A 27,739-nucleotide genomic window follows, 5' to 3' on the forward strand; every position below is an offset into this window, starting at 1 on the left:
ATGAAAACCCCTAATTATTATGGTAATCTATAATTTGAGGAGACAGAAGTCTGGAGAAGCAAGCCTCTTTAATCTTTTAATTAAAGATACAACAGATGATTAACCTGATTCTTACTTAAGATGTTAATTAAGCTGTTTCTCTAATGATTAAATTTGTAAGCCAACTGGAAAAGTTAGTCCCCAGAAAGTGTCACAAAAGGACCTGAGAAAGAAAATCAATAGTTTCTATATAAATTATGACCAATTGTAACAAATTTTGCAAAAGTCAGCTACAGTGCAGAAAAGACTTCAAATTCCCACAAAATCTTTCAAGTTCCCTCTGTCGTGTAAAAAGATGAAAAGTCCAAATTACCACTTCTAAATGAAACATTACCCAACTATACAAATGTTGGAATTTATCAGTAAAAACAGATCTCTGAGCAAAAAACAAGTATCTGAGTGAATCCCATCCCTGAGAAAACACAACACTAATCATCAAAAGAAAGAGCCTACTGGGATAATCTCTGAAATGATTCAATCATAAAAAGCAACAAAAAATCAAACTGATGTTTCTAGTTTCATATCACATTATGCTGAGAATGTATGAACACATTTTACTTCCATATGGAAAAGTATTATTTTATTCCATACCTTCTGCCAAGGATCTGCTTTACTTTCATTACTGTATTTGAAATATTTCTTATTCTACTCTGTTTTGCTGCCAATCCAACAACCTGAAAAAGAACAGCATATTACAATGCATGTAATTTTACTTATTTCCAAATACAAACATGAGGGGAATAGTACCTCTTCATTTTCTGTGTAAGCAACAACAGCTGGAGTAACTCTGTCACCTGCATCATTTGCAACCACATCAGCCCGGCCATCCTGGAAAAAAAATACACAACTCTATTAGATCTTTTTGGGGGGTGGATATAGACACACAGACACAGACACATGGACATACACACAAAGAGTCTCATCAGACATATGCGTGTCAGTTTTACATTGCCATACCTGTAGGAAAAAAATCACTGTATCAATACTTTAAACTTGCAGATTTAATTGCCAATATTTATTTCCTAGATTTTATATAAGGTCAACATTTCACAAACAACTGCCTCATTTTTTCAATCTGCTCTAGTCAATAATTGGATCAAACATAACTTTCCTGTATACAATAATAAGATTTATTATATCACCCTTTCCAGTTTCCTTTCTTTCCTGACAAATACATTTTTCTTCCTTTTTCTACGTATGATGAGGTAGCACACTAAATCCCTTTGGTTTTTCCTTCCAAATCACTTGACATTTAAATGCAAGACTAATATCAGGGGAGTTCATTATTATTGTTCCTCCCACCTCCCTACTGATGAGAAGCGGACTACAATTCCTTGTTAAGCCCCTTCATTGAAGAAAGGTCAAGTCAGTAGAGCATGCACCACCAACTCGCTTCACGAGCTTCGCGGGATCATCAATTCCTGTTCCAGATCTCGACCAGCAAGCAGGTCCCTTCCTGGCAAACCTTTGTAAACCTCCGGGTCGGGATGTTCAGGTCCACCTCCCGGCCAGCAGCAGCCCTGCCGTCCCCGGGGACCATCTCCCTCCGGGGCCTCCTGCCGCTCTGACATCCCCAAGACCTCCCAGGCCCCCTGTTGCCCAGACATTTCCCCGGACCGCCCCTCTTCCGGCGTCCAGCGCCCACGAGGTCCTCGAGACCCCTCCCGGCCTCCTGAGGCCCTGACGTCCCCAGAACCGCCCCTCTCCCGGCCTCCCGCGGCCCTCAAGTCCCCGAGACCCTCCAGGCCTCCTGCTGCCCTGACGTCCCCGGGCCCACCCGACTCCGAGCCTCCAGTGCCCACGACGTCCCCGAGATCCCTCTGGGCCTCCAGAGGCCCTGACGTTCCGGGACCGCCCCCCTGTAGGCCCCCTACGGCCCGGACGTTCCCGGACCCCGCGCGCCCGCGTCCTCACGACCTCTGCCAGGGCGCAGCAGCCTTTTCGGAGGAGCTGCGGAGGACCAGGCCGGGTCCGCCCGGTCCTTCAGCTCCAGATTCCCTGCTATAATGTCTTTCCGCAAGACATTCCTAGGCCGGCGACACGCTGCTCACAACCCCACAAGAGACCAAAGGACCTGCCCCGCACCCGGAGAACTGGGGGGCCATCAGGCTGGAGCCCAGCTCCCCCAGTGCCTCACCTTATAGACGGCCACGCAGGCTGATGTGCAGCCAAGGTGAACTCCGATGGCCGCCATGAGGCGGCAGAGAAGGCGGCAGCAGTAACGAGTGGTCTCCCTGTGGCAACAGCTTCGGGCCTCGGAACAGCCCCATCAGGCACCGCGGAAACTTCACGTTCCCGCCCGCCCACTGCGTCCGGTCCATCCGCCGCGGCCTCCCGCGTCGCCACCAATCAGCGTGAAGGTTTCGCCTTTCCTTTCCGACTGCGGGCGAATAGCTTTACTGCGTCCTCCCACCCCAGCCCTGCCAGAATCGCAGCGCGTGTGCGATCTTGCGCATGCGCCAGTCGGGGAGGGACTGGAAGGGACGTCTCGGTTCCGCCCCCTCCTAGTTCCTTACGTGAAAGCCAATGGAAACTCGTGATTGAATTGCGTCATTTGGCCCAGCAACTCCCGGCAGATTCCGCCGCCCGCTAACCCCTAGGTCTGCCCCTCCGCGTCCTGTAACAGCCCCGGGCGATAGCTGCGTTGGCTGTTTTGGTGGACGCGGGTGGCAGGCGTCTGGAGCGGCTGGCTCATCATGTGGTGCATGGGCCCAGCCGCGGTGGTAGCCTTTTGTGCCGGACTTTGGGTGTCTAACCCGAGGACGGCGATGGGCCAGGAGGCCGGGGAACGGCCAGGGGCCGACTGTGAAGGTGAGCGGTGTGAGACCCGCTTGCATGGCCGTGGCACCGCGCTGCAGCGCAGCTGTTGTCGGCTTTGGCTTCTCCCGGCGCTGGCTATAAATAACATTTAACTCAGGAAATGCAGGCCCCCGTCCCTGGTTTCCCACCGCCTTCTCCCAAGCCTGGGAAGTTCGATCCGCGTCCAGTGACACCTTGAGGCCGTCTTGTACTATTAAACGGCTGTGATCCAAGCCGGGGAGTTTGGATTTGGATTAGATGTTGTGTAGACGCGACTAGCTTCGGAGGACCCTAGTGCTCCATCTATGCTGCTACTGTGAATGGGCGAGTCTGGCCCTCCCAGCCCAGGCGAGGTCTTTCAAATTTAAATTCGTTTGACTCCCAAAAGAAAAATAAAACAAGTTGTCTGTAATTGAGTTGAGGTGGTTTAAACCGGAGAACGAAAGTAACGTTTGTTAGGACTTACAGAGTAAAGTTGCTTTACAAAGGAGTACATTAACTCCTTTGGAGGAATACCCGGGAATGATTCCTTTTCTGTTCGCAGAACCTGAGCTATGCACTTGAAATCAAAACACGTGGGGCTAGGTTCCACCAACCCTTGTGCTCTGAGCCCCCATGCCCCTTCCTTACAAAATCAGCGTGATAGTACCTACTTCAGCGGGCTGTTACCAAGGTTAAAGAAGAAAATTGGCTATGCTAGCCCCTTCCTCCTGGACTGCTGTAACAACCATTTTTCATAGACCAAAATAATTTATGTAAGTGTATATCCTTCTCACCCTTATGTGACCTTGGGACTCTATCCCTGCTTAACAGGAAATTGTAGATTCACAGTACACATTGAATAATTGGATGAGTGTAGTTTGTATAATAACTTGATGAAGTGTTAAGAATTGGAGTCTAGTTTTCTACCAGCCCTGCAATAATTAAACTTCTCTCCAGAAATTTGAAATATCTACATGATATCATTTTAAAATATCATTTTTAAACTTTCTATAGTTATATTTGTTCCTCTAAGTTAAAGAATCTTACAACTGCATCTATGCATTTAAAGCAGAACTTGTGAGACATAAGCAATAGATTTGATTACTCATTAGTAATTTAATTTCTGGAGTGTCTACCTGAAAACAGTTCAGAAAAGCCAGAGCCCCTCGATTCATTAAATCAAGATGGCATAAGCTTCACATTTAATGTGAAGCTTATGCCATCTTGCCTAGATCTATTACAGCATATTGTAATTATTGTGTGTTTCATTTTTTACTGTCTTCCCTCCTCTTGCTCACTCTGCTCCCATAACCCTGTTTTTGGACTCCTGGATTAGAGCCTTTGCATTTCTTCCCTTTGCCTTGAGAGTTCTACCCCCAAGTAGTCCACTTACAGTCTTCTCCCTTTCTTAAGGTTTCTGCTCAAATACCACTTTATCCAAGAGGTTTTCCTTGACCACTCCTTTTAGAATAATAGTATTTACCTTGTCACTTTCTACCCCCATTATCGTGTTTCTTTTTCTTCACAGCCATAAGATACTTTTATTTATTTCCTAACATGTAATCCTTGAGGGAATGGACTTTGTTTCTCAACAGCCTAGAACACTGCCTGGTACTTACTAATTGCTCAACCAATATTTATTAAAAACACAAATGACGGGCTGTTGTATTTAATACTCTGTTCCTATTAATAGCATTAGGAAAGAATGGAACTTGGAGCACTAAAAGACTACATGACTGGTCCTCTAGCTGAAAACAGCTAAAAACACTGGATAAAATAAAAATGTAAAAATATTTTTTAAAGATTTATTTATTTATTTGAGAGAGTGTGTGTGGGTGCGTGTGCTTGGGAGGGTGGCGGAGGGGCCCAGGGAGACAAGCAAACTCTCCCCTGAGTGAGGAGCCCGCCTCAGGGCTCCATCTTAGGACACCTGAGATCATCACCTAAGCCAAAATCAAGTGTCATGCTCAACCAATGAGCAACCCAGGCACTCCTAAAAATAATTTTAAGAGTAAGTTAGTAAGGCACAACCAGAGGCCAAAAATCAAGGTGATAGTGGACAGAAACAGGTAAAAGGAATAGGGAAGGTAGCTTTTGCCTTGAGGGCACTTGTTACTCAAGCAATCTGAATTTAGATTTTCATGGCTTTGGTAAAAAAAAAGAATAAACACAAAGCTCAGGACCTTCCCAAGTTAGGAGTGTAATATGAGGTCTTCCCCCAATTAATTTGAAACCCTAAAGAGCTAGACCTCCGTGACCTGGAAATAACCACAACTCTATCCCTGTCTTTAGAGACTGAAAGCAATAGTAGTATTTGAATTTTGTACTGAAAGGGAAAACAAAACTGTCTCCAGATAACTCCTGATCACAAGATAGTCCACATATGCATTGAGGCCCAAATGCACACAACCTGGATTGTCCCAAGCATCTCAAACTGAAATTTTAGTTTAAAGGGGTTTTAGGCATCAGCAAATGGTGATCTTACTGTAGGAATCCACCTTTAGCCCAGCCTGCAAATAGTTCTCACGGTTAAGGTCTAAAAAATAAAGGTTACATTCAGAAAAGTCTTGCATCCATGGGGAAGCTGGGCACCATAAGTGACAGCCAGTTGAGACTGGTGGCAGAGACTAGTGGAAACGTCAGGTACTGGAATTACCAGGCACAGAATAGAAAATACATTTATTATGTTCTAAGAAATAAAGGAAGGGAATGAAAATATAGAGGGCAAAAGCCTCTTAAAAATGTCCAACCATATTTGGAAAAGAACCAGATTAAATGACTACAAATAGAAATTAACGGGATTAGCAGCAGATGAGATACAGCTGATGAAACAATTAGTAACTAAGAAGATTGAAGAAATTGTCAAGAATGAATCACTAGAGAGAAAGAAGAAAAAAAGAGAAAATCTTAAACACAGCCCTGTGTTTAAGTCTAACTTTAGAGTTAGACTTTCAGATGATTCAACAGTGAAAGGCCCAAAATCATACAGGTAGTAATCAGTAAAGCTGGCATTGCAACCCAGAAAGTCTGGCTTCAGAGCCTAATCACTGAATTACTGCTTATACTGCTTTCTGAGTATAGTGTTGGGGACTAAATTATTCAAGGAAATATTTTTAAAAATCAGAAGAATGAAGTAGTATACAAATTATTCAAGAAGTTCTGGCTACTCTTTAACTCCTAACTCCTTATAACTTGTGTTCTATTCTTATGTAGCAATTCTCCCCTAGTCCCTGTATCACCACGATTGGTGTCTTTTTAAAATTTTTCCTCCAAAATCAAGCAGATAATGTGGGAATGACTGCAGTTTTAGAAGGTGTGGATGGAACTAGCCCATTGCCAGTTTAATTATTCCACTAACCTAATTTTAAGCATTTATCATTATCTTTTTTTTTTTTTTTAAAGATTTTTTTTATTTTTATTTATTTGACAGAACACAAGTAGGCAGAGAGGCAGGCAGAGAGAGAGGAGGAAGCAGGCTCCCTGCTGAGCAGAGAGCCCGATGCGGGACTCAATCCCAGGACCCTGAGATCATGACCTGAGCCGAAGGCAGTGGCTTAACCCACTGAGCCACCCAGGCGCCCTATCATTATCTTTTTGAAAAACTTGTAGCTCTTTTCCTGCAGGTGGCATTCTTATATTTCCCAAATACTATTTTGCCCTTTCGGGCTTTGGCTAATAATTGCTTAATTGATCTGTGATTTCACCTTAAACTTTTAAATTCAATTTCATTAACATTACTGTAAGGGCCTATTTAGCCAGAGCGGCTCCATCTCCTTTGAACAGCCATTTTGCTGTTTATGCAATAAAATTTAAACTGACACCCACCCCGCCCCCTGCACCCGGACTTACTTCAAACAAGTCTGGGAAACTAGTAAAATATGGTCGACCAGTCCCAGGGAACAGAGCCCAAATACAAGGGTGGGTCAGGCCAAGTGGAGACATCCAATCAGTGGAGTGCACATACTATCTCCCTAGCTACCAAGGAGTGTGGGTTCTGCCTTTTGGGCGCCAATTCTGACCAAGGTGATAGGCTGGTTCAAATATCTACTATCAGTAAATTATAATTCAATTGACCACCCGTGTGTGACCCAGCATGACTGTGCAGCTTTCTCTGTGTGTTGCAATCTCATTGGCCACCTGTGTGTGGCCAGGCTCACCACATGGCCTTTGCTCTATAATTTATAAAAAGGTATTCTGTGAGGCTGGGGGTGGTTGCCCTCTCTGTAAGAGGCGGCCCTGACCCGTTGGTTTGATTCTCGATGCTTGGTTCCAAATAAAGCTTTGCTTGACCTTCGTTTTCTATCAGTCTTGCTCCTTTGATCGCGGACCTAACAATTACCAAATATTTTGAGCTTATCGGGGATTTCTGTGACAGTCAAAGATATTGTGGTGAGTTTTTAACATCAATTAGGACTTCAAACAGGAAAATTTTTTATATGACCTATACCTAGCATCTAGATTCATTGTTAATATTTTGCTATTTTTGCTACCATTCTCTCTTTAAAAAATAAAATAACACACTTGCAGCCACTGTTTTCTCTCCCTTTCCAGGAGAAATGTCTGTTCTAAAGTTAATGTGTTCTTCTTTTCCATTTTTAAAGGTTTTATTTATTTAATTGACAGAGAGAGAGAGATCACTAGTAGGCAGAGAGGCAGGCAGAGAGAGAGGGGAAAGCAGGCTCCCTGCTGAGCAGAGAGCCCAATGCAGGGCTTGATCCCAGAACCCTGAGATCATGACCTGAGCTGAAGCCAGAGGCTTAACCCACTGAGCCACCCAGTTGCCCCTTCTTTTCCATTTTTAAAGAACTCTTACTATAAATGTGTGTATCACAAATAACCTATGTATTTTTTTGATCTTAGTTCTATATAATTGTACATTGTACATATTCATTTGCAACCTTTTCATTCAACATGATATTAGGGCACTTATGTACATTGATAACTACAGATGTAGTTTTTTTTTTTTAAGAAGAGCCAGGTAATTCCACGGCCTAGTTCCTTCAGAATATTTCTTACCAGCATTTGGTTTTGCTCTTTTTTAAAAAATACTTTATTTATTTGATAGACAAAGATCACAAGTAGGCAGAGAGGCAGGCAGAGAGAGAGAGAGAGAGGAGGAGGAAGCAGGCTCCCTGATGAGCAAAGAGCCAGAGGCAGGGCTCGATCCCAGGGCCCTGAGATCATGACCTGAGCCAAAGGCAGCAGCTTAACCCACTGAGCCACCCAGGCGCCCCTCAATATAGTGTTTTAATTCACTACAGAATTCTACTTTCTGAGGGAAATACAGTTTATGTAACTATTCTTTCTTGGAGAAGTGGGAAGAACTTTACATAGTTACATAAACTGGAGCACATGGGTAATGATTTCTCTAGGTCATAGAGCAAGAATCTCTGGGTGATCCATTATATGTGTTTTCAACTTAACTTTTCCCTGTTGGACTGCGGTTTTCTTACAGATATGCAGAAGCTCTTTTATTCAGCCAAAAAATACATATGTCACATCCAGTCTAGGCTCCTCAGTGAGGACAGAGCAATGTAGCTTAAGTGGGAGAGGTGACAGAGACTGAAGCATGAGAGGCAGTGAAGAGTCAGGTCATCAGGGACTTTGGGACAATCTAGAGACTGCATTAGACTCTGAGTGATATGGAAAGTCACAGGAGGCTGTTGAGCAGATGAAGTAGCGTAATCTGACTTTCATTTTCAAAGAATCTGGTTAGGATGTTGGGAACTTAGTGGGTCAGATTATAGCAATCCTCTGATCAAGAAATCCTAATGCTGCTGAAGAAGATATGAAAACATCATAAAGGAACATAGAGCTGACAAGATAGAAAAATTTATTGGTCCAAAATTGGAAGGGGAAGGAGCAATCCTGAATGGTAAACTGAATTTACACTCATTTTTGCCCACATGACACTGGCCAAAGTAAAGATGATCTTCTGTGTGAGGGAGATGGAAGGCAAAGCCAAAGACTTGTTTTAAGTAGGGAGTCTACTAGGACACTCTTCTTTGTTAATCTGGGATTCCCAAATCCCAAATACTCCCTGAGAACATGGTTGAATGAGCAATAAACTTAACCCATCCCTACACACAGAGGTCTCTAAGGAAAATTTCCTTGCCACTGTGCAGAATAGAAGAAAGGAATAAATACATTTCTGAGCGACTATAACCACAAGATGTCCTCACTTGGATTTGCAGCTAAATTTCACATCAGGGGTCCAAGATAATATCAAGCTCTCAATTTAGTTTAAAGTATTCCCTGGCTAGTAGCTCCTAAGCCTGATACATACAGACACAAATCCTTTATGGAAATAAGGCATCATTATTTTAGGCTTCAAATAATCTCCACAAATACATTTCAAATGACTATCATGCAGGACAAAATAAGGAAGTAGACAAAAGAAACAAATAATCAAGTAACAAGAGGAGGCAAAGGACTCTGTTTTTCACAACAAAACTTTTATAACTCGCTGGCTTTAAATTAGGTGTGAGGGAGTGAGGGAGAGGAAGAGGAGGGAGATTAGAAACCACAGCATAAAAATTCTTTGAGTTTTTTTTTTTTTCTTGAAGAGGAATGGGGAAATGGGGTCGTATTTGGTGGGGAGGGCAGAAATGTGGCCTTGAGAGATCTTTCTATTGCTTCTAAGATGTGAGAAGTAACACATGCATGTTGCAGGCTAATGGGGAACAAGACAGGAGGGAGAGCGTAGAAGTGGAGGAGCAGGGAGTTGATAGGCTCTCCTTAGCAAGTGTAAGGGTTGTCAAAGTTCATTCATAGAAGAAAGGAAGAACATGCAGGTACAGGTGTGGTAGATAAAGGTGGCGGGACCAGGGGAAAATTCTCTCCTGTTGCTTTTTTCCCCTCGGAGAAATAGGATGCACGATCATGAGGTGAGAGTGAGAATGAGGGGGAGGTGTTAGACTAGGTTTGAGGAGAGAGCAGTTTTGCAATTGTCATTTGGGAAGATGGATATAGTGGGAGTATGGCGAAAGGACTAGGGTTGTCAAGCAGCCCTGATAGCTCACTGGAAATTCATGGCCATGAATTTGAAGTGAGACCAGTGAGCCCCACTGTGTTACTTCCTCCAGTTGTGCTCAGCGAGTATAGGTACAAACTGGGTGGGGAGTTGGCTTTAATTAGGGTTAGGGTTTTTCCAGGTGCATACAACAAGGGAGGAAGATGCAAGAAAGTTGAGTTTATGCAAAGAAATGACCATATTGTAGAACATGGAATCTAAACTGGACAAGGAAGCTTGGTTAAAAGGTGGGAAAATCAATGGATTGTACAACCTGGTGGGGTTGGGAGAACTTGGACCATTGGGTGTTAGAGGATGTGAGCTGGAGAGATAGGAGGTGATGGTCAAACAATGGGATTTCAACTGAAATTATAGAGAGATTATGATCATTGGTAATGATTGGACCGAAGTGTATGACCACAACAATTTCTCATGTATTCTAGATATTAATCTTTAGTCAGTTATATAAGTTGTAAATATCTTCCTCCAGTCTACGGCTTGTCTTATCTTTTGTTTATGATTTCTTTGGCATTATAAAAGTGTTCAATTTTGCTGTAATCAAATATATGATCTGTATTTTGTACCTTCTTTTTTTTTTTTTCAAAGATTTTATTTATTTATTTGACAGAGAGAAATCACAAGTAGATGGAGAGGCAGGCAGAGAGAGAGAGAGAGGGAAGCAGGCTCCCTGCTGAGCAGAGAGCCCAATGTGGGACTCGATCCCAGGACCCTGAGATCATGACCTGAGCCGAAGGCAGCGGCTTAACCCACTGAGCCACCCAGGCGCCCGTATTTTGTACCTTCTTTACGAAATCTTTTTTCTCTATCCTGACATCATGAAGATGCTTTCCTGGGTTTTATTCTAAAAATTTAGTAGTGATGGTCTTCCCATATAAATCTTCACCAGGGATTTATGTTTGCATTAGTTTTAGATAGAGATCTAAGATTATCTCTTTCTGTGGTTAAGTTGTCTTAATACCACTTATTGCCTAGTAAATTTTTATCCTCCATTGATTTTTAGCATCACTTCTATCCTTTACCAACCTCCTCTAGATTTGTGCATTTGTTTTTAGACTCTATTTGTGCATTTGTTTCTAGACTAATTCTCCTGGTCTATTCTGTGCCATTCCCACAGTGTTTTCAATGCTATAGCTCCAGAACCAAATCTTGATATCTGATAATGTCTATTCCTCAAACTCCTTTTTCTTTTTTTCCTTCTTCTTCAAACATTTCTTGGCTTTCATTTGCTCTTGTTTCTTCATATGTATTTTTGGATCAGGTCATAAAATCTATAAAAGCCCTATTTGAATTTTGATTAGAATCACATTATTTATTTGAGAGAGAGAGAGAGATTGAGCACAAGGCAGGAGAGGCCAGGGGAGAAGCTGACTCTCCACTGAGCAGGGAGCCCAGGATCATGATCTGAGATCATGGCAGAGCTTAACCAACTGAGCCATCTAGTTGCCCCTGGAGTAACATTAAATCTATAAGTTTATTTAAAAATAATTATCCATAATATTAAAACTTCCCATCCATGAACATAGTTTATCTTTTCATTTCTGAGGTCTACTTTAAGGTCTTTTGATCAAGTTTTGTAATTTTTTCTTCCAAAGTCTTGATATAGTTCATTAAATTTATTCCTGGTTATACTAGAATTTTTGTCATGACTGTAAATGATTTCTTATTTTAAATTTGCAGTTTCCTCATTATTTCTTTGTATTAATCTGATAGTTTGCAATTTTGCATAATGCTCTCCTTATTAAGAATGTTTTACTACCTAGACAATCATATAATCTGCAAATGATAAAAATTTTGCTTTTTCCTTCCCGTTTTGTTTTGTTTTGTTTTGTTTTTTTGAGATGGAGAGAGTGAGTGTGAGCTGGGGTTGGGAAGGGCAAAGGGAGAGGGAGAGAATTTTAAGCAGGCTCCCTGGAGCCTGATGTGGGGCTTGATCTCATGACCTGAACCCGAAATCAAGATTTGGAGGCTAAACCTACTGAGCCACACTTTTTCCTTTCTGATAAACATTTGTTTTATTAGCTAACACATCCAGTTCTGTATTGAATATAAGTGGTGACAAAGGATCATTTTACTGCTAATGTCAGACATTTGCTGTAGAGCTTTCTTAGATATCCTTTATTAAGTCAATGCAGTTCTTTTCTAGTCTGAGTTTGCTAAGTGTGTGCATATGGATGCTTGCTTTAATCATGAACAGAAATTTGATTTTATTAAATATGTATACATCTACTGAGATGATCGTATGATAAATTGCATTAATAGCTTTTCTGATTTTATTTTATTTTTTATTTTTATTTATTTATTTTTAAAGATTTTATTTATTTATTTGACAGAGAGAAATCACAAGTAGGCAGAGAGGCAGGCAGAGAGAGAGAGAGGAGGAAGCAGGCTCCCTGCTGAGCAGAGAGCCGGATGCGGGACTCGATCCCAGGACCCTGAAATCATGACCTGAGCTGAAGGCAGCGGCTTAACCACTGAGCCACCCAGCTTTTCTGATTTTAAATCTTGGTCACTGATGTGATTCTTTTTTGATTATAATTTTTTAATGTGCATTTTATTTTCAAAACGTGAAATTGGCCAATAATTTTTGTCTCATATTGTCCTTGCCTGGTTTTGATGTCAAGGTCTGGCCAATCTCATTAAAGTTCAGGAGCTTTTCTTTCCTTTCTTTCTTTTCCTTTGCTATCCTTGTCTCTGTGACAGTTTATATAAAATAGTTCTGGTAGTGGGTTTCTTTTTTTCCCTGGTGGATTTTTAATTACTGCTTCAATTTTTTAAAATGGTTTAGCTCTGTTCAGGTTCTTATTTCTATGTAAGTTATTTTTGTTAAACTTTTCTGTGATGTTGTCTATGCTGTTTTCAAATTTATTGAAATAAAGCTTTCTTATGGTGTTTTCTTATGATTTTAGAGTCTCTATTCTCTCTCTAGGTATGCCTTCTTTTTTTCTTAATCAATGTTTTATAGCTTATATTTTTTATCAAATAGTTATGTATATGCATAAATTTAAATTGTAAATTTTTTCCCCTGGGCCTATATTGAAAAATGTTAGACTCTTACCCATTCTTCTCTAGATAGTGCTTTACTCTGCAGCTACTTCTAAGTAGTTCAGCTGCTTCATCTGACACATATCTTTATTAATCTAAATAAACTGATTAAAATGCTCTTTTTCAGTTTTTCACTTTTATTATCTTTGGAAAATGAATTTTTAGATCTATACACCCACCCACATCTGTTTCCTGCACACCCATTCTCTCATTTAACATACCTTTACATCACCATTTGGGGTAAAAATAAATCTCAAGGTTTATATTGTTGTGCCATGTAAATATTATTCAAAGGTGAGTTACTTAGTGCACCAGGATTTCATCTTTCATGTACATCTTTCTTCCCTTGAATTAAACTTGCCTCAATTTTTCTTTGATCAGTTTTTGTTCTAATCATTAATTTATATCATATATATTTTTTTTATTTCTATTTTTATTTTATTTTATTTTTTCTGGCAAAACTGAAAATCATCTCTGAACAATCTGACCACATCAGGTAGTCTATTAGTTTGATTTTCTGCTTGGTGGCCTAATTCCTGGGTCCTGCTCTAGCCTGGATACTCATCTCTCCAGCTTGTTGTCCTAGGACTCCCTCCTCTCCTGGGAATTTCCTTGGTCTCTGCTGTGTTTGAGCCTTTGTTTCCTGGGACCCAAGGCATTCCTTTGATTGTTTCACTCTTCTCTTTTGGTGAAGACTTCTGTCCTGAAAAACATCACATGATAATATAATTTTGAGATCTTGAATGTTGAAAATAACTTTATTTACTTTGGCATTTTAATTAATAGCTTGACTATTTATAGAATTCCAGGTCAAAACCATTTTTTCTCTAGAATTTTGATGACATTAAGCCATTTTCTTATCATTTCCAGTGTTAGGAAATCTAATGACACCCTATTTCATAATTGTTGTTAGAGTTATTTTAGATTTCAGCAGAATTATAGAATCTTTTCTTTTTTACTGGTGTTCTAAAGTTTCTTGATTTTTGTGTTTTGATATAGATATTTTCCAATTTTGTGGATTTGTCAATCCAGATATTTATATCTTCCGCTAAAAAGAATATTCCCTATATTGGTTCTTTGACAATTCCCTATTCTATCTTCTTGAAGCTCATTACTTAGGTATTTGTCTTCCCAAATTTCTTAAATTTTATTAATCATTTTCAATCTCTTTGTTTTTTGGTCCATTTCCTGGTGATTCCCACCCCCCCAACCTAATTCCCTAAGTAAATCTTGTTCACTTTCTCCTTTAATTTTCAGTCATATTTTTAATTACCAAGGGTTCTTACTTGTTATTTGGTTGTCTGAATATTATTTATCACTTAAAAAATTCTTTATCACTTTTTTCCTTGCGAAGAAATTGTCTTTCCTTATTGGCTATTATTTTCATATATCCTTATTTTTTCTACTTACTTTATGTGATTTTATTATCTGATAGTTTCTATATTCTTCTGGTTTATATAGTTATACTTTTAAAAGCTTAAGTTGAATACTTATTTATTTTCCATTTTTTCTTTTGAAAAATACATACTTAATGTGATTAATTTCTTTGTAAGTACTGCTTAACTGTTTTATGTATAGCATTTTTACTGGAATTGAGTACTAAAACCTGTACATTTATGTTACTACTTTTTCTTAGATAGAAGTGTATATTTTAAAAATTTCCAGGCACAAGGAGGGCAGACACTGAGTTGGATCATATTATTTTTGTTACTCATTTCTAATTATATTCTGGGAATGTGGCCTGCTTAATGCAGGTTTTCTGGTGCTTGTTGAGAACTGCTTTTTGGCCTATGACCTGGTATATTAATGTAAATATTCCATAGTTTCTTCAAAAAAATGTGGGTTCTCTAATTTGGGGGAGAAGGGTTCCACAGGTAATAACTTGTGAATACTGCTCAAATGCTTAATGTCCTTATTAACTTTTGGTCAATTTGATCAAATAATTGCTATGAGGGTGTTCAGCCATCTATGGTTATTGTGAATTTGTTGATTTCTTCTTATAATTCTATCAGGATTTTCTATATTATTAAGCTATGCTATTGGCTATGCATTAGTTTACAACATTTATTTTGGTATTTCTGGTAAATGGTTCATTTTATGGTTAGTAGCAACTGTTGTTATTGTCAAAAATGTTTTTCAGAACTTAAGCAGATTTTGGTTAGCATTTTCTAGGCATAATTTTTTATTTTTAAAATCTCAGTTTTGTTGTTTTTTGCAGCCTTTTGCTGTAGTCTCATACTTTTTATGTGACTTTTATAAACAGCATACAATTGAATATTTGATAGTTCTCCTCTGAAAATTTCTGTTCTATAATTGCAAGTTTAATACATTCATGCTTATTGTTATTAATGATATATTTGGGTTTCTTTTTCCCACTCAATTTTGTGTTTTTTAAAAAATGTATTGTGCTTTTTTCTTTCTTTCTTTCTTTCTTTTTTAAGATTATTTATTTATTTATTTGACAGAGAGATGACAAGCAGGCAGAGAGGCAGAGAGAGAGGAGGAAGCAGTCTCCCTGCTGAGCAGAGAGCCCGATGCGGGGCTTGACCCCAGGACCCTGGGATCATGACCTGAGCTGAAGGCAGCAGATTAACCCACTGAGCCACCCAGGCACCCCTCTTTCTTTCTTTCTTTTTCTTTTTCTTCTTCTTCTAAAACTTTTCTGTCTTCCAGCAGACTGATAATATTTGAACAATCCCTCCCCATGCCTAGCACCAATACAGTTCTGAAAGTAACCTGTTCATATTTTTTAGTTATTACCCTTACATTGTTAACTTGAGAATTGGCTAAAAATTATTATAACTTAACAATAATGTTTCTCCACTCTCTTCTGGATGATGAAGGATCTTAGGAAGTTTCAAGTGAATTCTCCTATATTTCCCACCTTATATGTTAGGATTGTCTTGTTTTTGGGTTTTTACCTTATGCTTATACCCCTACATGTTTATTATTATTGTTTACACAATTATCTTGGATTTAGATTTTCTCCCACTTGCAATTTTTTCTTCTCACATTACTTCTTGCAACCTGATTCTCCTTTCTGGATCTTGCCTCCTTCCTGAAGTTTATCTGTTAGTAGTATCTCCTAAGGTGTTATATGCATAGGAAATGCCCAATAAATGTTTATTAAATAAACTATTTTAATCAGATGAACACAGTTTAAACTACAGCAGGTGTCTAGTTTGTGTATTAGGGTTATCACTAGACCTTGCCTCATTTACCAGACAAACCGATAAGACACTTGAACATTGGGGATGGGAGCGCATTATGTGGTTTTAGTTAATACCATAAATCAAGAGTAGGGATAGAACCAAGGGCCAGAGCACTCTCCACTCTTCCTTGTATGTTTCTCTAGAATTCTCTCTCTAATACTAGTGCCACTGTGTTCCAGTTTAAACTTCTGGTCTCCAGTTCCTTCTTCCGCACACTTGCCCCATCTGGGAAAGCAACATGGGAAAGCAGGATCCTCCTACTGCAGAAGTACCTAAGGGATAAGTGTGTAGGGCCAGGGTCAGATGGCCAGGGATCTAATTCCCTCTCCAGCACTTATTAGAAAAGTTAACTGGACTCTCTTTGACTCAGTTACCTCATCTGTAAAATAAGGATGGTAAGCGTCTACAGCATCACTTTGTTCTGAGACTTGAATGAGTTAATAACACAATGGTGCCAGTACCTGTAAGCACCCAACAAATGCTGACTCTGGTTATTGCCTGAACCACTTCATAGCTCCTCTGCCTCTTTTCTGACTCTGGATGCTGGAATTGAATATGATTATTCAAATTTGGAGTTTCACTTAAGTTTGTGATGATAGAACATACAGACATAGGCAGACTATCAAGGGGTTTCATTTAAGATATGTATTCAGGTTTTTCTCTGTGCTTTAAACAAAGCTGTCCCAAGCATCATATCCTATATTCTCTTTTAAGATTAACTTTTATAGGAGAATTCTCATTTTAGGTTGATTGATTGATTTGATAAATTCATATTATTCAGGACCCACTAAGCAAATTGCTATAGACCCCAAACCATTCTTACTTATAATTTGAATTCATTGTCACAATGTGTTGAATCATATTTAACTTTTTTACTTGGTGAGTGGGGCATACACATTGTGGTCCGGGTTATACTGTACCTAACTACACGATTTCTTTGATCCTTTTAGTTTGTAAAGAATTCTTGAACCGATTCTATAATTCCTTGATAGCCAGAGGAGTCAACTTTTCCCTGGACACCATAGAAAAGGAATTGGTCAGCTTTTGCTTGGATGTCAAAGGAAAAGAAAACCGCTTGGTATGGTAAATTTTCCCTGTTCATTTTTCCCTTATGCTTGAAGAACTTGTTAATAGTTTCATTTCTCATCTTTGTCTTAATGTTCTCCTGTTCAAATGCTTGCCTCAAGCATGTTCATTGCAGATAGCAAGCAGAAATTGATCTTCCAGTGAAATGTAGTCCGATGTATTTTCATTTAGAATGTATCTGGATTAAAAAAAAAAGAATGTATCTGGATTCATTTTGCTTTCTGAATAGACAAGCAATTCCATGTTTTAAGTAAAGTTACACAGATTCCTAATGAGCATTTTCTGTCCTGGGTTAAGTGTGGGTAGACTCTCTATTTGTTACCAAGACTATTAGTCAAACCCGTCAAAACATTTTTATCAAGTCATTTCTACATAACTAATGAAGTATTTATAATAGTGTTATAATAGTGTTTCCTGGGTTTACACAGATGACTTTTCAATATAGTGTTTTGTGGGTTTTTTTTGAAGATTTTATTTATTTGACAGATAGAGATCACAAGTAGGCAGAGAGGCAGGCAGAGAGAGAGGGAAGAGGAAGCAGGCTCCCTGCTAAGCAGAGAGCCCGATGCAGGGCTCGATCCCAGGACCCTGGGATCATGACCTGAGCCGAAGGCAGAGGCTTTAACCCACTGAGCCACCCAGGCGCCCCTCAATATAGTGTTTTAATTCACTACAGATAATTGCCGGCCAATTCATTCTGCCTAAAATTTCGATGTTCAGTTTGTCAGTTAAATCTGCATTGTAGACTGTTCACTGACACACTGTAAAAGTCTCAACATTCATTTGTGCCACGAAGTTTCCTATTTTTAAGTGTAAATTGCCTCAGCTAGGCAGCTGGAAAGACAGCATAGCATGATGGAGAAGGACACGGACTCTAGAGCCAAAATACTAGATTTTTAAATTCCATCTCTTCTGCTTACCAACTGGTGACCTTCGGTTGACTTGGGTGTAAAATGGGGCTAATTACAGTACTTACTTCACAGGACTGTTGTGAGAGTTCAGTAAGTTAAGACCTTTAAAGCCCCGAGAGCAGTGCCTGGCACAGAGAAAACACTTAGCAAGTGTTGGCTCTTAAAAGTCTTTGAGCATCTTGTGAAGTGTAGGGCGCTTCTAATTAACATGATCACGGGGATGGAACAATTTGTTTCCTGGTGTCTTAGTCAGCAGGAGTTAAAATTTAATAGCTGGGCCATGAAAATTAGGTTAACCTCTTTCTCACTTTTCCAAACTATACTAACTACGTTTTTTCATCACCCAGGACACTAAATTCCCTTTGTACTCCTTCAGTGCTATTATCTAGGTGCAACGAAGGACGCAGCCACGAAGATCCTCAGTGAGGTCGCTCGCCCGATGAGTGTGCACATGCCCGTGGCAAAGATTTGCGAGAAGCTCAAGAAGATGGACAGCCAGATCTGTGAATTGAAATATGGTATAATGGAGACAGATGTAATTTTCCAATATGTCCAGAGCATTGTCAATTCTCTAAACTGAGGTCCCTGTTTCTAAAATGTTGGTGTGAGAAGGGAAGAAAATCTCCACTCACCAGGAGGTTCCGGGGCTGCTGACTGGTGCCTCATACCATCTGAGCTCCTCTGGGGGAAGAGAAATGAATACTGACACAATCAGCATTTGGTAAATCTGCCAACCCAGATAGCCACATTTAAACTGTTAAATCACCAAGGCAATGTCGACAATGTATGTCAAGGAAAAAATCCAAATGTAAAGGGAGCAGCTATTCATGGTGATTTAGGTCTTGGTGACCTATTAAGACAAAAGTTGCATCTATTCAAAGGCGATGCTGGGACTTTGAAGTTTTAAAGATGGACTATACCTTTTTCCCCTAGATTTGTCTACCATCCTGCCAGTTTTAAAATTTAGAAAATAGGTTATTCACATCAAGTCAGGTTTTGCTTGATGAAGTAAGTTTACCGAGGGTGCCTAAAATAAACAGTGAGGAAAGGGAGGAGCTGTCCTATTTAAAACATTATCCTTGGCCTTATGAATTTCACCTATATAGTACAGATGATTTGCATCTGGGCCAGTCTTTTGGGTAGACTGAAGAGGTGGGTGGAAAGCCTGGGGCATCCCTCCCTTAGCCTGTCCTTAATACCTGAGATTTTACCAGGAAAGACTCATTTCTTTTGCTTAGGTCATTGTTTTATGTTACAGACACACTGTAGCATTATAAACTACTTAAGTAATTAGTACCCAACTCTGAATTATTTTAGTCTTATTTTCCAACATAGCTGTGTAATATGCCTATGCACCATAGTAACAAAGCTGGCTTTAAATAGGTTTAAAGTCAGAAGATACCAAAGACAAATCTATTTCTTAATTTGCCAAGGGCAGGCCCTAATCTCCAAGGTAGTGATTATGGGGAAAGCATCTGTTTTTATTGGCTTCCAAGCAGTGAAGAAGAGGCAGGAATCATTGAGTTTATATAAACAATATTCATAAAAGGAACAAGCCTGTCTTGATTCTTTTATTTGACAGATGTATTTGGAATAACATCTGCTATATACAAGGGATCCTACTTGGATCCTTGAATAATAGAAAAATTATTCAGATATTATTGAAAAGAAATGTGGAGTTACTAATGTTTTGGCAATGCTGGCCACTAGAGGCCCTTGGGGAGCCATGAACCAGTTTTAATTTTGGGATCAACGTTTTCCTTACAGTTTTTGGGTTACAGAGTTTTTCCTGTTTTAAAATTAAAGCCAGATTCCAAGTTCTCTAGAAAAAACTCAAAGACACTACTGATACTTGCAAAAAAGTGGCTTTTTTTTTCCTTTAAGCATATATCTTGAATAGACCAATAGTTCTAATTTCTCCTTCCCTGCTTATGGTTGGCAGTAAAGTTGAGATCGAACAGGGTCTTCGACTGGTGGGATATTAATAATTTGAGCTATCAAAGCATTTATGTTTAAAGGTATTTTGCTAAGTCAGCCATGAAATTAACAAACAAAGTAAGTGTAGAGATGGATTATGTTTTCAATTAAGAAGGTGTCATTTGGTTTTTGACCTGAAAGTACGTTTTTGCTACATCTATTTTTTTTTAAAGGATGGAAATCACCATAAAAATTAAAGGGTCCCCTGAGCACAGGGTGTAGCTGACTGTCCAAATAACAAAAAGGGTTTAAAATATAACTTTTATTTTTTCCAGATTTATTAAGATATAATTGACATAAAACATTGTGTAAGTTTAAGGTGTATGACATGTTGGCTTGATACACTTATCTATTGCAATATTACCACCATTGTGTTGGTTAACACCTCCATCATGTTTTATAATTACCATATCGTTTCTGTGATGAGAACATTTAAGATCTACTCTCATAGGAATATTCAAGTATATGATACAGTATTAACCATAACTACCACAGCATACATTAAATTCCCAGAACTTGTTTTGTAACTGGAAGTTTGTACCCTTTTGCCAACATCTTCTTAACTTCTCTATCCACCAGCCCCCGATAACACCATCCTATGCTCTGTTTCTATTAGTTTGGCTTTTTTAGATTCCATGTATAAGTGATATCATACAGTATTTACCTTTCTCTGACTTATTTCACTTGGTCCATTCTTTTTGTTGCAAGTGGCAAGATTTCCTTTCTCATAGCTTAATAACATTCCATTGTGTGTGTATACATGTGTGTCACACACACATGTGCACACACACAAACATCACATCTTTGTCCATTCATCTGTTGCTAGATACTTAGGTTGTTTTCATATCTTGCCTATTGTGAATAATGCTGCAGTGGACATGGAAATGCAGGTATCTCTTTGATATCCTATTTTCATTTCCTTTCAATATATACCCAGAAGTGGGACTGCTAGATCATTTGGTAGTTCTACTTTTAATTTTTAAAAGAGCTTCGATACTCTTTTCCATAGTGGCTGTAATAACTTACACTGCCAGCAAGAGTGATTTTTTTCTAAATTGTTTCCAACGCTTGTTATCTCTTAAGTTTTTGATGACAGCCATTCTAAGAAATGTGAGGTGATACTTCATTGTAAGGCTGTTTTGCATTTCCCTTGTGATTAGTGAGGCTGAGTACCTTATCAAGGTTGGCCATTTGTATGTCTTTTTTGTGAGGATATCTATTCAGTTCCTCTCCCTATTTTTTTTAGTCAGATTGTTTGAGATATTTTTGCTCTTGGGTTGTATGAGTTCTTTATATATTTTGGATATCAACCTCCTATTAGATATATAAGTTTCAAATACTTTCTCACATCCCATAACTTGCCATTTATTTTGTTGATGGCTTCTGTGTTGTGAAGAAACTTTTTAGTTTGATATAGCTCCATTTATTTGTTTTTGGTTTTGTTGTGCTTTGGTGTCATATCCAAAAAATCATTACCAGGACCAATGTCAAGGAGCCTTTCCCTTTGTCTTCTTCTTGAATTTTTATGATTTCAGGTTTTATGTTTAACTTTTAATCCATTTCAAGTTAATTTTCCTAAGCAATATAAGATAGGGGTCCAGTTTTATTTTTTCTGCATGTGATTATCCAGTTTTCCAAACACCACTTATTGAAGAGACTGTTTTTTCCCCATTGTATATTCTGTGTACCTTTGTCATATTAGTTGACCTTATATGCAAGGGTTAAGTTCTGGGCTTTTGATTCTACCCCATTAGTATATGTGTCTGTTTTTATGTCAGTACCACACTGTTTTATTATAGCTTTGTAGTACAGTTTGAAATCAGGAAGTGCAATGCTTCCAGCTTTGTTCTTTCTGAGGATTGCTTTGGCTATTCAGGTCTTTCTTTTTTTTTTTTTTTTTTAAGATTTTATTTCTTTATTTGACAGACAGAGATCACAAGTAGGCAGAGAGGCAGGCAGAGAGAGAGGGGGAAGTAGGTTCCCCGCTGAGCAGAGAGCCCGATTTGGGGCTCAATCCCAGGACCCTGGGATCATGATCTGAGCTGAAGGCAGAGGCTTTAACCCACTGAGCCACCCAGGCGCCCCTCTATTCAGGGTCTTTAGTGGTTCCATACAAATTGGGGTTATTTTTTCTTTCTTTCTTTCTTTTTTTTTTTTTTTTTGGTGAAAATGCCATTTGAGTTTTGATGGGGATTGCATTAAAGCTGTAGATGGCTTCAGGTAGGGTGGGTGTTTTAGCAGTATTAATCTTCCAGTCCACGAACACAGGATGCTTTTCCATTTGTGATCTCTTCAGTTTATTTTATCAAAGTGTGGTGGTTTTCAGTATATAGATCGTTCACTTCCTTGGTTACATTTATTCCTAAGTATAAAATCCAACTTTTAGATTTGAGCACACGTACTGGAAGTTTTTAAAAAGTCACTTGATGACCATGCTATGGTTGTTAAGAGAGTTTTTTTTTTTTAAGGATTTTATTTATTTATTTGACAGAGATTACAAGTAGGCAGAGAAGCAGGGAGAGAGAGAGGAGGAAGCGGGCTCCCCATGGAGCAGAGAGCTTGATGTGGGGCTTGATCCTAGGACTCCAGGATCATGACCTGAGCTGAAGGCAGAGGCTTTAAACCACTGAGCAACCCTGGCGCCTGTTAAGAGACTTTTAAATGCTGTGTTCTATCATTCAGGGGAAAAAAGGAAAGGGCTCCTCGAGAGAAATCAAGCTGCAAAAGTCCTGGGCTGCTACTCATTATTAAATAAGCAAACTTCAATGTTGTATCCATGTTCAAACACACAACTGGTCCTGCCGGTGGGGGAATGAAAAGAATTTCCCCTTTCTGACAGGGAAATTACAATCATGAGTATGTTATAGATGAACTTTGTTTGTTTTTCCTGTTTCTGGGGTCAAGGATGGAGAGGTAGCTGCGTTCTCTACATTGTCTGCAGATAGTAAATGGAAACAGTAATCTTTCTAGAGGAGTTGGATGTTAATAACAAGTGTTATTGGCGAGAAGGTTAGGAGCCAGATTGGCTGGCACCAAAGCGCTAGCATTAGAGGAGTGGATATATCCCAAAGGACTACCAATGAATGCTGTGATGATTTTGTAATCCCAGTAGGGACAGAGGATCAGGTGAGTTCAGGCAGAGATCCCACACAATTAAGGACCAATGAGAATGCTCTTAATTTCATTCATGTGTTTGGTGTCTTTACATTTGTTATTTAAAAACTCCATAGGGCCTCGTAATAGGTATGCCCATCTGTTTTAATGCAGACATGTGTTCTTACAGAACTCGAACCATTACTTTCTAGTTAATTACAATCTAGGGCTTTCAGCTGGCCACCTCAAGGCCATCCCAAGGCACTGCCATTTATCAATACTCTTCTCTGTATCTTAGGAGCAGCAATTAAGATGCAGTGCAGTCATTTTAGTCATTAAGGTCTTGAGAAGCCATGGAGTGGTCACAAAATCCTGTAAAGCTACCCAGGCTCCTGTTTTGAAGCAAGTATAATTCCATGGAAAGCAAATTGAATAGAACACTAATGACCCCAATAGCTTTGTACATAACACATTTTTCTTAGGTATGTCTTGGTTTCCATAGAAATTGGAACTGTTCCCCACTTTGGAACACAAGGTAGTTGGCACCAAGATAAGTAACACCACTGGCCTTTCTAAGTGTTTCACAGGTTTTTTGTTTTTGTTTTTGTTCTTTGTTTTTTTTTTTTTTTTAATGGTGCCTTCCCTTTTCGTTGTTTAGAAAAGAAATTGGACCTGGCATCAGTGGACCTGTCAAAGATGAGAGTAGCAGAGCTGAAACAGATATTGCACAACTGGGGAGAGGAGTGCAGAGCCTGTGCGGAGAAAACCGACTACGTGAATCTCATCACTGAATTGGCACCCAAGTATGCAGCAGCAGACCCCAAAACAGAGCTCTGACCCTCCAATGCTGGTGCGCCATTAATGAAAGACACAGTGACTCTCCAGGGAAATGACTTGTTGGTTAAGAGTAACTGGGAGTTGCACTGTATGTGGTCTCATTATTTTTGCTTTAAGAAAAAAAACAACCAAGAATTGATTACTTGGATTTACAATGAAAACTGCTGATTATTAGTGGTGTCTTACATTTGCAGCGTACCCAAACCTAACAGTGCCTTTCTCATTATTTTTGTAAGGATCACATATATTGTCTTTATCCATGTCCTTAAAATTGAGAAATGTGAAGTACTGAGAAATTGACGGAGTAAGTCGATTCAAAGACGGAAGACAGTGCTCAGAGGCCCCTCTCTGTGCACTAATTTTTAATTAAATATATTGGTTTAGGAAAAAAGAGACAATGTTTTGTCTACGTGACTCCCACCTTCAATCCAAAACAATAACATGGCATAATCAAAGGTTTTAAAAAGTAAACTTTGTACTTTCAACTGCAAATCACTCTATGTTCTGGCTCTTTTTGGCATCTGATATGGGAGGGCAGGAGGCACTATTTGAAATTAGGATTTTCCCAAAGAAGGAATACCTATTTAAAACCTATTTATACCTACTTAAAACAGATCAAGAATCCACTTAAGGAGACCCTGTGTTTTAGCAAATTGTATCAGCGCTCACACTGTTGACTGAACTAAGCTCAAGGTGTTCTGTATTCCTTGCTACCACACATTAGACAAGCGTTTTTTGAAGATTAAGACATGGTAAGAGCACCTGCAGGCAAGAAAAAGCTCTACGGTTCTTAATGCTATTTTATCTGCCTTAAATTGTAGAATCGTTCTTGGCTCCATTTTCTGGCCACATCAGGGTGAGAACCCCCACCCCCACAAGTGGCTGCCTCTGGTGAGGAGGCAGAGTTGGGAAAGGCTTGCAGAGCAGCTCAAGGGGACTTTCTAGGGGGATAGGAATGCCTTGTACCTTGATTGGGGTGGTGGTTACAGGGTTGGATAGGATTGTGAAACTCATCAGCAGTACAGTTAAGATCCAGTAATTTTTTAAATATACATTTTATTTAAAATACTGCTATAGAAAAATTATTTGGAAATTAACTGAACTTCATTGATTCAAAACATCTTGTTCATGTAGAGAGTTACATTTGCTGATTGGGAGTCCTTTTGGGGAGTGGAGGAGAAAATTTCCAGATTGAATGTATACACTGAAAGTACAATTTTCCCATTTAAACACTATGGAGGTAAATTAATTTTTAGTTAGGCAGTTGAGATGTTACTGAACTTATCAGAGAATTGGTGGTTAGTAACATAAAAATGAGAATAAAAAAGCTTTGGCATAATAAATGACCGAAAGGGTTATTGTTTCTGGATTTGAGAAGCTTGATCATTGTGTGTAAAGCACTCTAGTTTATTACAAATTATATCTTTAGAAGTCTATATTTAGTTTAATTGTTTTTATTATTTTTTTATAACCTTTGTGTTTGTTTTCTTTTAGTGCATTTTGAACCTGTTGAGGAACTTAACATTTGAACATAGTATGTTTGATGTCTGACCTCAAAATCAGGTCATATTTTCTCAGTGTTGTTGTTGTTTTTCCTCAGGATAGAAATCTAGGTCATAAGAGCACTGCCCAGCAGTTCATTCAAATCCATGATGTTTGGTTTGGATTTTCATAGAGCTTTCACTCTGTTACTGCCACTGAAACTTTTTAAAAAATAATTTTTATTAACATACAATGTATTATTTGCCCCGGGGTACAGGTCTGAGAATCATCAGGCTTACACACTTCATAGCACTCACCATAGCACATACCCTTCCCCATGTCCATAACCCAACCATCTTCTCCTTCCCCCTCTCACCCCCCAGCAACCCTCAGTTTGTTTCGTGAGATTAAGAGTCTCTTGTGGTTTGTGTCCCTCCCGATCCCATCTTGTTTCATTTTTTCCTTCGCCACTGAAACTTTTTAAACCATACCCACAGGTCACCCATGAATCTTGTTAAAGTTTGGCTTTTGATTCAGGAGGCCTGGGTGGGGCCTGAGACTGCTTTTCTAGCAAGCCCCTGAGTGAGGCCCGTGCGGCTCTTGCAGGTTCCACACCTGGAGTGGCAAGGGAGGGCCTTAGAGTCCTGGATCCCGCAGTTGATTTATTTTCTCCAATTGTCCGTCTCAGGTTTTTGATAGAGCTGAATGTAACCGTAACAAAAACAATAAAAACAAACAACAATAAACACAGACGAGTTGCTTCTGTCATGTAAAAGAAGTCCAGAGAGAGCCAGTCCAGAATAAATACAGCAGCTCCACAAAGTTATTAGGAACTGAGTTCTCATCTTTTTGCTTTATTTACATCAGGGACTTGCTCCATTCTTATCTCATGGTCCAAGTTGACTCTGGAGCTCCTTATTGCAGAAGGAACAAGGCATGGAAAACAGAGCCCACCGCTTTAGGGCAGCATTTCCCCTTTCTCTTCTATTTACCCTTCCCCCACACTCTGCTTACAGATTATCGATTAGAACTTAATCCCATGCCAAACCTAGCTGTAAGGGAGTTTGGGAAAGAACATCTTTTTGTTGAGTTCATTGCTGCCGTTATAAAACCGGGATTATTTATATATGTTTTTTACTGGGGAAGAATGGAGAAATAGTTTGTGGCCACAAGTCATATCTGCCACACAATGAATCTTATTCCCATGAATCTTAGTTATAATTCCTGGTTATTTTACCCTAAATAACTCTTCTTCCTCCTTATTATTTGCTTCTTTTGTAAATGTAGGCAATTATGTCTTTCTTTTTTTTTTTTGGTTTGACAAGAAGTAACTACTGTTTTCCTATTTTCTTTTCTTTTAAGATTTTGTTTGACAGAGGGGGGCGGGGAACAGAGCAGGGGGAGTGGGAGAGGGAGAAGCAGGCTCTCTTCTGAGCAGGGAGTCCCATACGGGGCTCAATCCCGGGACCTTGGGATCATGACCTGAGCCAAAGGCAGATGCTTAACAACTGAGCCACCCACATGCCCCTTATTTAATTTTCATTTTAAATGCCTCCTCTCTCATTGTGTGTGTGTGTGCACGCACGAACATATGTAATTTTTGTTATATTTTTACCCAAAATCCATACGCACACAAAATTTACAATTCAGGCATTCTGACAGACATGAGAGAACTCTGGGCCAAACACCTTCATTTAAACAGCAGCAGCTGGGGAAGACATTATTCCCGATCTATTTTATATTTCAAAAAGTCAAAGCGTAGAGGGTATGGATTGCATGGAGCACTGGGTGTGGTGAAAAAATAATGAATACTACTTTTCTGAAAATAAATTAATTAATAAAAAAAAAAAGTCAAAGCGATGCTTTAATCTGGTGCCCAAATACATATGGGAGACCAGATATAACATAATAGTCTTGAGTATGGCTATTTGTCATCCACATTCCACTAAAAAGTGTTACATTTGGAACAAATGAGCTTGGCATATAGGACAAGAAAATATTTGAATCCTTAAATAACAAACAGAGCATTTTGTGATCCCAGAGACTCCACCTGTGGGCTTGAGCTCTTAATAAGTGTTTTTTCTAAGCAGATAGCTGAGTTCCTACCTTCCAGACTCATCCAGAAGTAATGATTGCCAAGTGCCTATTCTTTCACTGTGTGTTTGAAATAGAATGATTCCACCAAATATAAAGTGGAAAGGGGGAATGAGCAGTATATATTAAGGTTTTTGTTTGTTTGGGGGTTT

General features: G+C 39.3%; 2 protein-coding genes across 3 annotated transcripts in view; one reads left to right on the forward strand and one right to left on the reverse strand.

Moving 5' to 3' along the window:
* The window catches only part of HSPA14 (heat shock protein family A (Hsp70) member 14), a 33,866-nt gene extending 31,520 nt beyond the window's left edge, over positions 1-2,346 (reverse strand). For both annotated transcript variants that reach the window (XR_009356531.1, XM_059184065.1), the window contains exons 1-3: positions 2,177-2,346; positions 787-867; positions 631-713 (exon numbers count right to left, since the gene is read on the reverse strand). Coding sequence is in view for 1 of the 2 variants with exons in the window: in XM_059184065.1 (XP_059040048.1) it covers positions 631-713; positions 787-867; positions 2,177-2,233 (221 nt within the window). In the remaining variant the exon portion in view is untranslated. The remainder of the gene's footprint in view (positions 1-630; positions 714-786; positions 868-2,176) is intronic.
* A 131-nt stretch (positions 2,347-2,477) lies between these two features.
* CDNF (cerebral dopamine neurotrophic factor) lies at positions 2,478-26,747 on the forward strand. The gene is made up of 4 exons (XM_059184075.1): positions 2,478-2,850; positions 17,058-17,185; positions 18,481-18,622; positions 23,833-26,747. Exons 1-4 carry the CDS (start codon positions 2,736-2,738, stop codon positions 24,009-24,011), a joined length of 564 nt encoding a protein of 187 aa, XP_059040058.1. The 5' UTR covers positions 2,478-2,735; the 3' UTR covers positions 24,012-26,747.
* The last annotated feature ends 992 nt before the right edge of the window (positions 26,748-27,739 follow it).

The sequence above is a fragment of the Mustela lutreola genome, chromosome 8, assembly GCF_030435805.1.
Source record: "Mustela lutreola isolate mMusLut2 chromosome 8, mMusLut2.pri, whole genome shotgun sequence".
NCBI lineage: Eukaryota > Metazoa > Chordata > Mammalia > Carnivora > Mustelidae > Mustela > Mustela lutreola.